Source organism: Amblyraja radiata, chromosome 2, assembly GCF_010909765.2.
Source record: "Amblyraja radiata isolate CabotCenter1 chromosome 2, sAmbRad1.1.pri, whole genome shotgun sequence".
Classification (NCBI taxonomy): Eukaryota; Metazoa; Chordata; class Chondrichthyes; order Rajiformes; family Rajidae; genus Amblyraja; species Amblyraja radiata.
The window spans coordinates 85,884,312-85,898,566 of record NC_045957.1 but is presented as its reverse complement, the minus strand read 5'-3'; the positions used below and the strand labels follow the sequence as shown (position 1 = coordinate 85,898,566).

The 14,255-nt window shown below is 40.4% G+C and overlaps 1 protein-coding gene across 1 annotated transcript in view; it reads right to left on the bottom strand.

Annotated features, from left to right (window-relative positions):
- abca13 (ATP binding cassette subfamily A member 13) overlaps positions 1 to 14,255 on the bottom strand; it is a 235,128-nt gene that overhangs the window by 61,275 nt on the left and 159,598 nt on the right. The window contains exons 38-42 of the mRNA XM_033049779.1: positions 12,134 to 12,286; positions 9,253 to 9,451; positions 8,062 to 8,280; positions 5,602 to 5,798; positions 4,059 to 4,216 (exon numbers count right to left, since the gene is read on the bottom strand). Of these exons, the coding sequence (XP_032905670.1) occupies positions 4,059 to 4,216; positions 5,602 to 5,798; positions 8,062 to 8,280; positions 9,253 to 9,451; positions 12,134 to 12,286 (926 nt within the window). The remainder of the gene's footprint in view (positions 1 to 4,058; positions 4,217 to 5,601; positions 5,799 to 8,061; positions 8,281 to 9,252; positions 9,452 to 12,133; positions 12,287 to 14,255) is intronic.

The following is a 14,255-nucleotide window of genomic DNA, read 5'->3' as shown; positions in this document are numbered from 1 at the left end:
GTTTTGGGTAAAGGCTCCAAGGCAGGAAGAAATCTAATTTTGTAGTGGTATTAATATATTAATTTTTCCTGATATGCTGACTAGGATAATTTCAATAGACAACAGGTGCAGGAATTAGGCCATTCGGCCCTTCGAGCCAGCACCGCCATTTAATGTGATCATGGCTGATCATCCCCAATCAGTACCCCGTTCCTACCTTCTCCCCATATCCCCTGGCTCCGCTATTTTTAAGAGCCCTATCTAGCTTTCTCTTGAAAGCATCCAGAGAACCTGCCTCCACTGTCCTCCGAGGCAGAGAATGCCACAGACTCACCACTCTCTGTGAGAAAAAGTGTTTCCTCGTCTCCGTTCTAAATGGCTTACTCCTTATTCTTAAACTGTGGCCCCTGGTTCTGGACTCCCCAAGCATCGGGAACATGTTTCCTGCCTCTAGCGTGTTTAAGCCCTTAACAATCTTATATGTTTCAATGAGATTCCGTCTCATCCTTCTAAACTCCAGAGTGTACAAGCCCAGCCGCTCCATTCTTTAAGCATATGACAGTCCCGCCATCCCGGGAATTAACCTTGGAAACCTACGCTGCACTCCCTCAATAGCAAGAATGTCCTTCCTCAAATTAGGGGAACAAAACTGCACACAATACTACAGGTGTGGTCTCACTAGGGCTCTGTACAACTGCAAAAGGACCTCTTTGCTCCTATATTCGATTCCTCGTGTTTTAAAGGCCAACATGCCATTCGCTTTCTTCACTGCCTGCTGTACCTGCATGCTTACTTTCATAGTCTGATAGACAAGGAACCCCAGATTGTATTGTATTGTATTCAATTTATTGTCATTATCTCATATTAGAGACAACGAAATGGATTTTCCTTACAGTCAAGTAACATAAAAATAAATAATAAATAAATAAATAAATAGATCCCGGTGTACTTCACCTTTTCCCAACTTGACGCCATTTAGATAGTAATCTGCCTTCCTGTTTTTGCTACCAAAGTGGATAACCTCGCATTTATCTGCATTAAACTTCATTTGCCATTTCCCACTCCCCCAACCTGTCCAAGTCACCCTGCATTCTCATAGCATCCTCCTCACATTTCACACTGCCACCCAGCTTTGTGTCATCTGCAAATTTGCTAATGTAACTTTGAATCCCTTCATCCAAATCATTGAGGTATATTGTAAATAGCTGCGGTCCCAGCACCGAGCCTTGCGGTACCCCACTAGTCACTGCCTGCCATTCTGAAAGGGACCCGTTAATCCCTACTCTTTGTTTCCTGTCTGCCAAAGCCACTTCTCTATCCATGTCAGCACTCCACCCCCAATACCATGTGCCCCCATTTTGCCCCCTAATCTCCCATGTGGGACTTTATCAAATTTCCTTGTGGCCTCATCATTCGATGTTGTGGAATTTCGAATCCTTGATCCTGATAGGGTTTTTTACGGGCATTGCATTGCAGTGGACATTGTCAATATTGCAGCAGACATTGTCGACCTTAGCATGAGTCTTGACCAAGCACTGTGCGGTGTCTGATCTGGAAGGTTATAACACATGGAATTCAAGGTAAGCTAGCCAATTGTATTCAAAATTGGCTTGTTGGAAAGAGTTAAACGGTAGTTGTGGAGTAGTGTTGTGGTGAAGAAGGCATTTGGCATCTATGCCTTCCCTGGGAAAGATATTGAGTACAAAGAGTGGAACATCATGAAGCAACTGTACAAGTCGTTGGATTTGGTAGAGTTGTTGCCTCACAGCACCAAAGATCCGGGTTCAATCCTGAACTCAGGTGACCAACACAGCCAGACCCCAGTCTACAAAGAATGGACCCTGCACTCTCTCCTTCCCATTCACCACTTCACACCTACTTAAGGCAAGACTCCAGTATGAAAAGACTGGACCATTTCCCACCTTAACCAACATTTCACACCCACTCACAGCCTGACCTCAATCTGCAAAGACTGGGCCTTTCCATACCCACCCCCCTCCAATCACCACTTCACACCCAATCATCCACACCCTCGGTGCTGCACAACATAACTTATCCAATATCAACAATAAAAATAGAGGAGGTGGAGAGGTTTTTCAGATGACCAAAGAGCCGGAAAGCTACAGGACCTGACAATGTTTCCCCCTCTGTTCTTAAGCTCTGTGCCAAACAGCTGGCACCGGTCTATACAGACATTTTTAACCAGTCCCTGCAAACATGTACTGTCCCTGCCTGCTTCAAAGTCTCCACTATTGTCCCTGTACCCAAAAAGACAAGGATTACTTGGCTTAATGACGACAGGCCTGTCGCACTGACCTCTGTAGTCATGAAGACACTCGAAAGGATTGTGCTGGCCAAGTTGAAAAATATCACAAACTCCCTGCTGGACCCTCTGCAGTTTGCATATCTGTGGATGATGCAGTCAACCTGGGCCTGCACTTCATCCTACAGCACCTAGACCGCAAGGGGACCTATGCGAGGATCCTGTTTGTTGATTTTAGCTCTGCATTCAACACCATTGTGCCAGAGCTACTACACTCCAAACTTTTCGAGTTGATTGTGCCTGAACCCCTCTGTCAGTGGAGCATCAACTTCCTGACAGACAGGAAGCAGCATGTGAGGCTGGGAAAGCACATCTCGGGCCCGCAAACGCTCAGCATAGGAGCACCGCAAGGCTGCGTACTCTCTCCTCTCTCTACACCAATGACTGCACCTCCACAGTCACCTCTGTCAAGCTTCTCAAGTTTGCGGACGACACAACCCTGATTGGACTGATCCAGGATGGGGAGGAATCTGCCTACAGACAGGAAGTGTCACAGCTGGCGTCCTGGTGCCGTGGCAACAACCGAGAACTCAATGCTCATAAGACAGTGGAATTGATTGTAGACTTTAGGAGAGCTCCCCCTCCCCTCACCCCTCACCCCACTCACCATCAACAACACCACAGTCACATCTATGGAGCCTTTTAAGTTCCTGGGAACCTTCATCTCCAAGGACATTAAGTGAGGGGCTACCATCAACTCCACAGTCAAAAAGACACAACAGAGGATGTACTTCCTGCGGCAGTTGAGGAAGCACAATCTGCCACAGGCAATGATGGTCCAATTCTACATGACCATCATGTCTGTTCTCACCTTGTCCATCATGGTCTGGTTTGGCTCAGCCACCAAGCACGACACCTGGAGGCTGCAGCGAATCGTCCGATCAGCTGAAAAGGTTATTGGCTCAACCTTCCCCCATTGATGTACTGTACACTGCAAGGGCCAGGAAGCGAGCGGGCAAGATCATCTTTGTCCCCTTTCACCCTGGCCACAAACTCTTTGAATCACTTCCCTCTGGAAGGCGACTCCAGATTATCAAAGCTGCCACAGCCAGACATAAAAACTGATTTTATCCACGAGTAGTTGCTCTAATCAACAGCCAAAAATCTGTAGCCTCCCTTTGATCTGGTATTTTGTTGGTTCACATGCTTGATCAATGGTGTTTTATCATTAATGTCTTATTATTATTAATGTTTAGTGTTTTCTGAGTCATTCGTAACTGTCACTGTATGTTATGTTGTTACTTGTGGGCGGAGCACCAAGGCAAATTCCTTGTATGTGAATACTTGGCCAATAAACTTACTTACTTACTTGCATGTGACCACATGGGTTTCCTCTGTGTAATCTGGTTTCCTCCCACATCCCAAAGATGTGTGGGTTTATAGGTTCATTGGCCTCTGTAAATTGTCCCTAGTGTGCAGGTAATGAACGCAAATGTAGGATAACACAGACCAAGTGTGAATGGGTTATCAATGTTAAACGTGGACTTGATGTGCCAAAGGGCCTGTTTCCATACTGTATCTTTAAATTCAACTAAATTAAACTAAAACTCAATGACATTATACTTCATGTCATTCTGACCAGATTTGGGTGGTGGTCAGACGTAAGCTATGATAAAGAAGCTAGCCGTTAAAATAGCCTTGGTTTTCAGTTTCTTCTGCTCCCCGACTAAATTCTTGATTCCATGGGAAATTAGCATTAGTAGCATCAAAAACGTTTGGCTTAATACAAATACGTTTCAAGCTCAGAATCATTTACCTTTTTTGACATAATGAGACTGTAACCATGACCATGTACTTCCTTCAGATAGGAAGGAGAACCACAGCACTTCAACTGGCCATTTTCGAGAATGACAATTCGATCACTCAGGATGTCAGCTTCGTCCAAATGATGAGTGGTGAAAATTATTGTTCGACCTAGCAGGGAAAAAACAAATGCAAACAAATCACCACAGAAAGTAGCGAGGTACATTGTATATTGGTAATGAAAAGAATTGTTGGATTACTCTTGTGTTTCCATTAGTAATATGGTTCCTGGATCTCATAAATGTGTCATTTCTGTGTTAATAATGCCTGACCCAGTTCAAGGCACATGATGAAATATGGAAATAAAAGACATTTCAGGCAAATCTCTTCACTTTTTCACAATGGATCTATCCAGTGGTCCAGAGATATGTAACTAATACAGATATAACCAACACTATATTTTCCAGTTTATTATTCAGCCATCAATTCGGTAAATATAAATCCTGCCATATATATCTGGCATTTAGAGCTGCAGGATAGTTTCTGTATATGAAAGTATTTTTAAACATTTAAAGAAAAATATATTCAATATTTTATGCCATGTTAGCGTTGATTTTATTCTTAATTTTCTCTTCTTTTTCTGGGATTTTAGGTTAGGTTTTCATAAGTTTTCAAGCTGATTGGTTTACAAGTTACTGACACACATAGGTGATCCAATAGAACCTAATGTGGCTGGAAGAAGGGGTGAACCACATGTAGAAGGAAAATGAGTGTAGATAGAATGAGAAGTTATAATCAGGATATGCTCTCTCCATGTATTTGTGGCCATATTCCCGCAAGTTGAGCACTGCACTCTAATGCTGGACTAAAGAGTCGAAGAGAAGAGCAAAAGACTGAGGCCTGTCTGAAGTAAAACATTTTTTTAAATGTATCAACTTATAAAATGCCAGTTGGGTTGTTGGCTATTAATTTTGCTTTATTTGGGTCCTAGGTCTGCGGAGACCATTTGGGCCGAAGAGCCCATTTCCAGGTATGACTATGGCTACTCTTATCTCAGGCAATGATTTAAACTTAGGAGTGAGAACTCTCACTGGTCTTAATTTATTGTGTAACTTAATTAAATAATAAGGTTATCAAAACCCAAAGTATTGTCTGCCTACTCTGATGTTATTAATAATTAAATGACCATTATGTGATCAACCTCTCAATTGATATTGGCCATATTTGCTACTTCATGGGAAAGATGATCGAAGGGGAACACTTATTCCATTGCAGGATTTTTGAACCAACTGTTATTTAACCAGAAACTATCTGTCATGGTTTTTGAAGAAAACTAAAATAAAAATGGTGGCTTCCAATAGCCACGTAGATTGGGGAAACCTGCTAAGTACAGATCAAAGAAGAATTTTAATTCTGTCATTGCAATAGGATTTTCCCTTTCATTGCATTCCAGAACTTGAAACAGAGTCATGGCGTTAAAATTAAGTTCCAAACCAGATAGCTTGAGAAATTCCACACTGTAGATTTTTGTCAGAATAATCTTCATTCATTCTTACCTTCTCTGTATTTCAATATTATATCCCAGATTTTACGTCGAGAGCAAGGATCAATGCCACTGGTGGGTTCATCCAAAATTACAGTAGAGGAACCTCCAATAAATGCAATCGCTAAAGAGAGCTTTCTCTTTGTTCCTCCAGACAAAGTACTCACACATTTGTTTTGATATTGACGAATTCCTGTATTGTCAAGTACACTAAAAGAAACATAGGTTTTACATTAGCTTAGTCACTGCAATAAATCTTCATACAAAGTATAGAATTATACAAATATAGAACAGAGTACTTTGAATCATACAATATAAAAATACCAAATAAGGAGTTTGTGTAATATTGACAATTTCACACATTCATTAGAATTCTATAATTTAGAAGTTCAAATTCAAACAACTGAAAACAAATGAGTTTAAATAAAGTAACCACTAAAGAGGAGGTGAAATTCTTTAAATGTTCAAAATATTCCTTTTGGAGACACAAGAAACTGCAGACGCTGGAATCATGCATAGAACACAAATTGCTGGAGTAACAAGGCAGGTCAGGCAGCATCTCTGGAGGACATGGATAATCGACATTTCAGGTCAGGAGCCATCTTAAAATTGATTGCAGTATGGGGGAGAAAGCTGGAAAAGAGATGGGGGCTGGACAAAACCTGGCAATACGTCATATAGTCATATATGACGTATATGTCGTCATATAGTCATACAGCATGGAAACAGGCCCTTGAGCCCAACTTGCCCACACCGGCCAACATGTCCAGCAACATGTCCAGCTACACTATTCCAACCTGCCTGCATTTGGTCCCTATCCCTCCAAACCTGGCCTATCTATGTGCATACCTAACTATTTCTTAAACGTTGGGATACTTCCTGCCTCAACTACCTCCTCTGGCAGCTCATTCCATACGCCCACCACCGTTGGTGTGAAAATGTTACCCCTCAGATTCCGATTAAATCTTAAACCTATGTCCGTGGTACTCGATTCACCTACTCTGGGCAAGAGACTCTGTGCATGATTCGTCTCATGCTTTTATATACTTCTATAAGATCACCCCTCATCCTCCTGTGCTCCAAGAAATAGAGTCCCAGCCTACTCAACCTCTCCCTATAGCTGCGACCCTCTAGTCCTGGCAATATCTTTGTAAATCTTCTCTGTATTCTCTGTACCCTTTCCAGCTTGACTACATCTTTCCTGTAACATGGTACCCTGAACTGAACACAATACACTTAACATCTTATACAATGGACACATGACCTCCCAACTTCTATACTAATTGAGGTGATAGGTATAGATGGATACAGATGCAGATGTACGAAGGCTAGAGATAAATAAAATAAAAGGGTGACCAAAGAACATCAAAGAGACAAAAGAAAATCATATAAGGAGAGGAGGAATGAAAGTTGAGTGAAATATAAAGCCAGATGGAGGGATAGGGATGGAAGAGGACGAATGGAGGGAAAGATAGTGAGAGAAATGGACACCCACTGGAGTGGGGTTCAGGAAAGAGACAGGGGTGAAAAGGGGGAGAGTTACCTAAAATTGAAGAATTCAATGTTTATACTGTTAGGTTGTAAACGACCCAATTGGAATATGAGGTGTTGCATGTGGCCTCACTCTGGCAATGGAGGAGGACAGAAAGGTCAGTATGGGAATGGGAAGGGGAGTTAAAATGCTTAGCAGCCGGGTGATCCAGCAGGCTTTGATGGACTGACCTAAAGTTTCAGCGAAAAGGTCACCTAGTCTTCACTTGAACTTACTGATTTAAAGGCTTAAAGGCGGCACCAAATGCAGTGAATGAGGTTAGAGAAAGTAAATATGAAGTCTATGTCTCACTGGAAGGGCTGCTGTGGTTCCTGGATGTAGGTGAGGGAGGAATTGTAGGATGTAGGTGATGTAGGTGAGGGAGGAACTTCATTTCAAGTTGACTGGTCTGTTCAACCTACCTGTAAACTCACTGTTAACCTATCAGTAAGTGATAGCACCAAGGCTTGTGAGAAGATTGTGTGTTCAGTTTATCAGGTAAATAGAAAGTCTCACAATTCAAATTGTTTTAGCTTGATGGGAATACTTGATGTTTTTTGATGGACAGATATTTGACTGATGCTATAGGTAGGCGGACAATTTCAAATTAATTTTCAAATAACATTTTCTAATAATCTATTTCAAATAGCCTTACTGTATATTCAGCTTCATAGCCACAAAATCAGAAACAATTTGTTTTAATTTACATAATTATGGCCACACACAAGCAACATTTAGAAAATCAATAAGCTGATCAATTCAGCCTGGGTTTGTGGGATATTTTATAAATGAGTACAAAATGTGTACAAAAGATTCTGGAAATCGATTTTCACTTATGGCTTGAAATTGGTTGGCACATAAACAAATGGCACCCAACAGAAACTCCTGTCCAAAGATCTGTATTTTTTAATTTATGTAGTATGCCAACATAATCAGACTTACATGTTCACCTCTTCAAGCAGCTTTTGTTTTGTCCACCGTGGTGCTTTTATTACACCATATAACACCAAGTGTTCATGCACAGTTAAGCTCTCAAAGAGGACATCATGTTGTAGGCACACTCCCAGCTCTTCCCTAATGGCTGACAAATCTCGATTCATATTCTTTCCATTAACATAGATCACTCCAGAGCTAGGCTGGTGCAAGCCAGTTAACATTGACCTATGTAAAAACAAAACATATCCATTATTTCAGGACACACAATTTAATAGACTATAAAGTAACAATAAAATTATTTAATAGGTGAATAATAATAATTTTTTAATTTTTATAATCATCCTTCCTTACTTTCAATAATGTCACATCTATATCCCAAAGAAATCAGGATCACAAATCCATTGCATATTTTGCCATTATGAATAGAAAATTAGCTTAACCTGGACTAAAACTGGGGTCGCCCAGCCAGCCCACGGCCACCCCGGACAGGGACGGGACACTGGGAAGGGCACGGGGACTGGGACAGCCCAGCAGCAACTCAACAGCACCCACAGCGACACAGAGCCAGGCCCGACCCCGACCACGGACGAAACGCAAACCTGCACACAATGCAGCACCACCGTTGCCGAGACTGTTTTTCACTTGTGACCTGTGACCAGGGCACGCACAGTCAGAATTTTCGATCTCGCTTATTGGGCTTGCAAATAATAAATTAAACATAATACATCCCGCAACATGTATATCAATAACACTTGCAGCTGATTCATTTTTTTCAATGCATGGATATCATCATTGAAAAACTAAATATTATCCACAACCACTAACTTTCATTCGGTGCTACATTATATATTTTTATTTTTTTGAATTGTTCCGAGTCAAAGCCTTACCTATAGAAATATTTTGATAATGAACAATTGCTAAATTATGTGTCTAATTTATTCCTTGCAAGTCCCATCCCTTTTACTGGAATGTTTTAAGTTTGGACCCATTGAACAATTATATGTAAAAGTCCCAGAGTTTAAAATGAGGCATATTTACATTTTAATATTTACATTCTAATGTTTATTCAACCAATTTTGACGAGAGATCAACATAAATTGTACACTATTTCATTGTGCTCATGATTTAAATTATGTTACTTATTTAGTCTGACCATTTATTGTATGTTTCCTTGGTAGATTGTACTGCATCACTTACATTGTTGTTGTCTTTCCTGCTCCATTGGGTCCCAACAAAGCTGTAATTTCTCCTTTGTAGAAATCAAGGTTCAAGTCGCTAACGGCTACTTTTTTATTGTGCCTATAAGCTTTGGTGAGAGACCTTACAGCTACGCCGATCTCCAACTTAATGGGCTTCGCTTCTTTCACAGGCAAGTTCATATAATCCAAATGATCTTCTATTGAAAGAAAATAACAGATAATATGTTTGTCATAATCCCATACTTTTAATACTTGATTCTTCTAATTAATAGAGTCAAGCATCAGCAGTTTTTTAATTTTCAACATCTGTTCTGAGTTTGTCCCCTTTAGCACAAACATAGTGTGCACAAAACAAAGGTGGATGTACTTGGTGTTAAGAAGGGATAAGTATTATATTGTGGTAACTTCTTGCAGCAATGTTATAGGCAACAGAAAAGTTGGTGAGGATAAAGCTAAGCACAGTTGTTATCACGTGTTGATGCCCAGCTTGATACATTGGTTTTCAGGTCGTGGTTAATTCAGTCAATAGAGGTTCCACTAAGTTCCAGTTAATATTGTGCATCAGTCCCATCCCAGAATACATTTATGTGTCTTTAGGTCGAGGACACCAATAAACAATAAATAGGTCAATACCCTGCTTGTGACTGTACTGACTTGGGGTAGGGCAAATTACAACTCAAAAACGTTCATTGGGTGAAAAAGGACTCAAAGTTCTGGAGTAACTCTGCGGGCCAGGCAGCGTCTCTGGAGAACATGGGTAGGTGATGTGTCCGGTCAGGACTCTTCTTTAGAAGAAGGGCTCTGATCCAAAATATCAGTCTGAAGAAGGGCCCCAACCTAAAATGTCACCTATCCATATTCTCCAGAGATGCTGCCTGACCTGCTGAGTTACTCCAGCACTTTGTGTCATTTTTTTGTAAATCAGCATCTGCAGTTCCGTTTTTCTAAACTTGGAGTGAAAGTTGACACCATGAAAAAAAACACAAGAGTGATCGGGAAGAGAATCTGTTTCCTTCAAATCTTGATTGGCCTTGCAGGATTGAATCCGGTGCAACCAATAACAAACCACAGACACTGACTACAATTAATAGTTTTAATGCTTTTGCTCGGTGAGGATCAAGTGGAAATATTTCCATAAGTCAGTTAGCAGTCTTTAAATTGGGGAGGAGAGAATGTGTTTAGTTGTACATGTTTAATTCAGTAATTATGGGCTAGCATCCTTAGTAAGCTGATTTGCGAGTCTCATATGAAATGATGGTGACCTAGTGCCAGAATAACCATATAACAATTACAGCACAGAAACAGGCCATCTCGGCCCTTCTAGTCCGTGCCGAACACGTATTCTCCCCTAGTCCCATCTACCTGCACTCAGACCATAACCCTCCATTCCTTTCCCGTCCATATAACTATCCAATTTATTTTTAAATGATAAAATTGAACCTGCCTCCACCACATTCACTGGAAGCTCATTCCACACAGCTACCACTCTCTGAGTAAAGTTCCCCCTCATGTTACCCCTAAACTTCTGTCCCTTAATTCTCAAGTCATGTCCTCTTATTTGAATCTGCCCTACTCTCAGTGGGAAAAGCTTATCCTCGTCAACTCTGTCTATCCCTCTCATCATTTTAAAGACCTCTATCAAGTCCCCCTTAACCTTCTGCGCTCCAAAGAATAAAGACCTAACTTGTTCAACCTTTCTCTGTAACTTAGTTGCTGAAACCCAGGCAACATTCTAGTAAATCTCCTCTGTTTCTCTCTATTTTGTTGACATCCTTCCTATAATTGGGCGACCAAAATTGTACACCATATTCCAGAATTGGCCTCACCAATGCCTTGTACAATTTTAACATTACATCCCAACTTCTATACTCAATGCTCTGATTTATAAAGGCCAGCACACCAAAAGCCTTCTTTACCACCCTATCTACATGAGATTCCACCTTCAGGGAACTGTGCAGTTATTCCCAGATCCCTCTGTTCAACTGCATTCTTCAATTCCCTACCATTTACCATGTACATCCTATTTTGATTTGTCCTGCCAAGATGTAGCACCTCACACTTATCAGCATTAAACTCCATCTGCCATCTTTCAGCCCACTCTTCCAACTGGCATATATCTCTCTGTAGACTTTGAAAATCTACTTCATTATCCAATAAGGGAGATTTTGAACTGAATTGCAACAATATTGGAGGAGGAGGACTGAATAATGTTGCTGTGCTCCATGTTAAGTTTACAACATTGAAAATGGATAATAGAGGTTTTTCTTGTAAAGAGGTTTCCTGGAAAAAGAGGGATAAATTAACATTTTGTGCTTCTGGGAAACTAATTTCCAGATTATCATCCAAATCACACACAAACTAACAATACGAAAAGTTCAGGGAGGAGAAAAGTGGCTTGGGACGGAAGTGGATAGTGGATGAATGAGAGTTTCAGAGTGAAATTTCACAGTTTTGAGTTCTGAGGAGAACAAATGCAAATTACTGGGAAGATTTAAAGAAGAACTTTTAGAATGTATGGCCTCAATGCCTAAGAACACAACATCTATCATGGAGCAAATTAAATGGAAAGAGTGTCATTTGTCCAAGAGGCCAGATTCAAGGAGCATGGATATCTTAGAGGGCTGTAAGCCTAGAAGATTTTGTGGATATAGGACAGAGGAAAATCAGCGTTACTATTTCCCTAATAGCCTTTATTAGGATTGATTTCCCAGAAATCATCTTTCTCTCTGCATGAATGCTGCCTGATCTGTTGAGTATTTCCAGCATTGCATGTTTTTAATACAGATTTTTATCACCTGCAGCTGTTTGCTTTCTTAGCTATATTTTTTAAGTGGGTTCTCTGATAAGGAAATGATGGGGCCACAAAAGTTAAATGTTACCCTTTGCATTCATTTGCTGGTTGTAATTGTTCAGATTTTGTGCCCAGTAGCCTTCTCCTATCTTCCTATCATGTCTTTTTGCACAACTATGCAGATTCATCCAATACGAACTTGTGAATGGGAAATACCAAGGTCTGCGGGTTCCACATTTACCTAAAGTAAGAAAGGTACAGTTAAACCTGACACATCATTAATACATAGCTTTTTATATGCACATAGATAAATGCATTTGCAGGCAAACATTTTCATGAAAAAGCATTTCATACATATCGTAATTTTTGAAGGGAAAAGGAGCACAAAGGTGAATCAGTGTCATTTTCATTACACAAAATTGACATTAAATTTAATCCTAAAATAAATTAATGTGATTTAATTTAATAAAAAATACCACCAAAATTATGGTGTATTAATAGATTTTTAAGTTTTTGCACAGTATTTTGTTATAGAGATTGTGCTAAATAGTATTTGAATGACTGAAACTTCAATACAATGGTTGAGGGAATCACGGTAAACCAATACTGTTAGAGTGAAACAGCTTAGGAATATGTAATGAGATCTCCCTTATTTTCTATTCATAGAAATGCTTCATAAATTTGAGGTTATCGTAAATAGAGATGGGTGCCTGAAATACAGGCAACAGATGTGATCTATGGGGAAAGAAATTACATATGTTCATTTTAAAGCAGATGTACACCAGCTTTTTATATTTGGTTGGATATTTTCTGCTTGGTACAAAGGATGGTCACAATGTAAGCCTTTTCCAATTGAATTTCTGTAACCCAGATTGCTCAAACAGACAGAACTGCTCCATCTTTAAAAGTGGTAACTGCTAAATAAAAAAAATTGTTCATCCCTGTCTGGTGAAAAAATAAAACGGGGAAGGCGGCTCAACCGTGGCTAACAAGGGAAATCAAGGATAGTGTTAAATCCAAGGAAGAGGCATATTAATTGCCCAGATAAAGTATCAAACCGGAGGACTGGGAGAAATTTCGAACTCAACAAAGGGGTTAAACACCTTTATAAATCAGAGCATTGAGTATAGAAGTTGTGATGTAATGTTAAAATTGTACAAGGCATTGGTGAGACCAATTCTGGAGTATGGTGTACAATTTTGGTCGCCCAATTATAGGAAGGATGTCAACAAAATAGAGAGAGTACAGAGGAGATTTACTAGAATGTTGCCTGGGTTTCAGCAACTAAGTTACAGAGAAAGGTTGAATGTTAGGTCTTTATTCTTTGGAGCGCAGAAGGTTAAGGGGGGACTTGATAGAGGTCTTTAAAATGATGAGAGGGATAGACAGAGTTGACGTGGATAAGCTTTTCCCATTGAGAGTAGGGAAGATTCAAACAAGCGGACATGACTTCAGAATTAAGGGACAGAAGTTTAGGGGTAACATGAGGGGGAACTTCTTTACTCAGAGAGTGGTAGCTGTGTGGAATGAGCTTCCAGTGGAAGTGGTGGAGGCAGGTTCGATTTTATCATTTAAAAATAAATTGGATAGGTATATGGATGGGAAAGGAATGGAGGGTTATGGTCTGAGTGCAGGTAGATGGGACTAGGGGAAAAGAAGTGTTCCGCACGGACTTGTAGGGCCGAGATGGCCTGTTTCCGTGCTGTAATTGTTATATGGTTATATGGTTAAACAGAGGGGGGGGGAGGGGAAGGAGAGCATGAAAGAAAACGTGGGGAATATAAAAACTCTTAAAGCATATTTAGATATGTAAAAAGGAAAAGATTAGTGAAGACAAATGTAGATCCCTTACAGTCAGGATCTGGTGAATTTATAATGGGAAACAAGGAAATGGCGGAACAGTTAAATGAGTACTTTAGTTCTGTCTTCACTAAGGAAGACATAAACAATCTCCCAGAAATACTAGGGGACCGAGGATCTAGTCAGAGGGTGGAACTGAAGGGAATCCACATTAGTCAGGAAATAGTGTTAGGTAAACTGTTGGGCTGATAAATCCCCAGGGCCTGAAGGTCTGCATCCCAGAGTACTCAAGGAGGTGGCCCTAGAAATTGTGGATGCAATGGTGATCAATGTTCTCACGACTCTGGATCAGTTCCTGTGGACTGGAGGGTAGCCTATGTAACTCCACATTTTAAGAAAGGAGGGAGAGA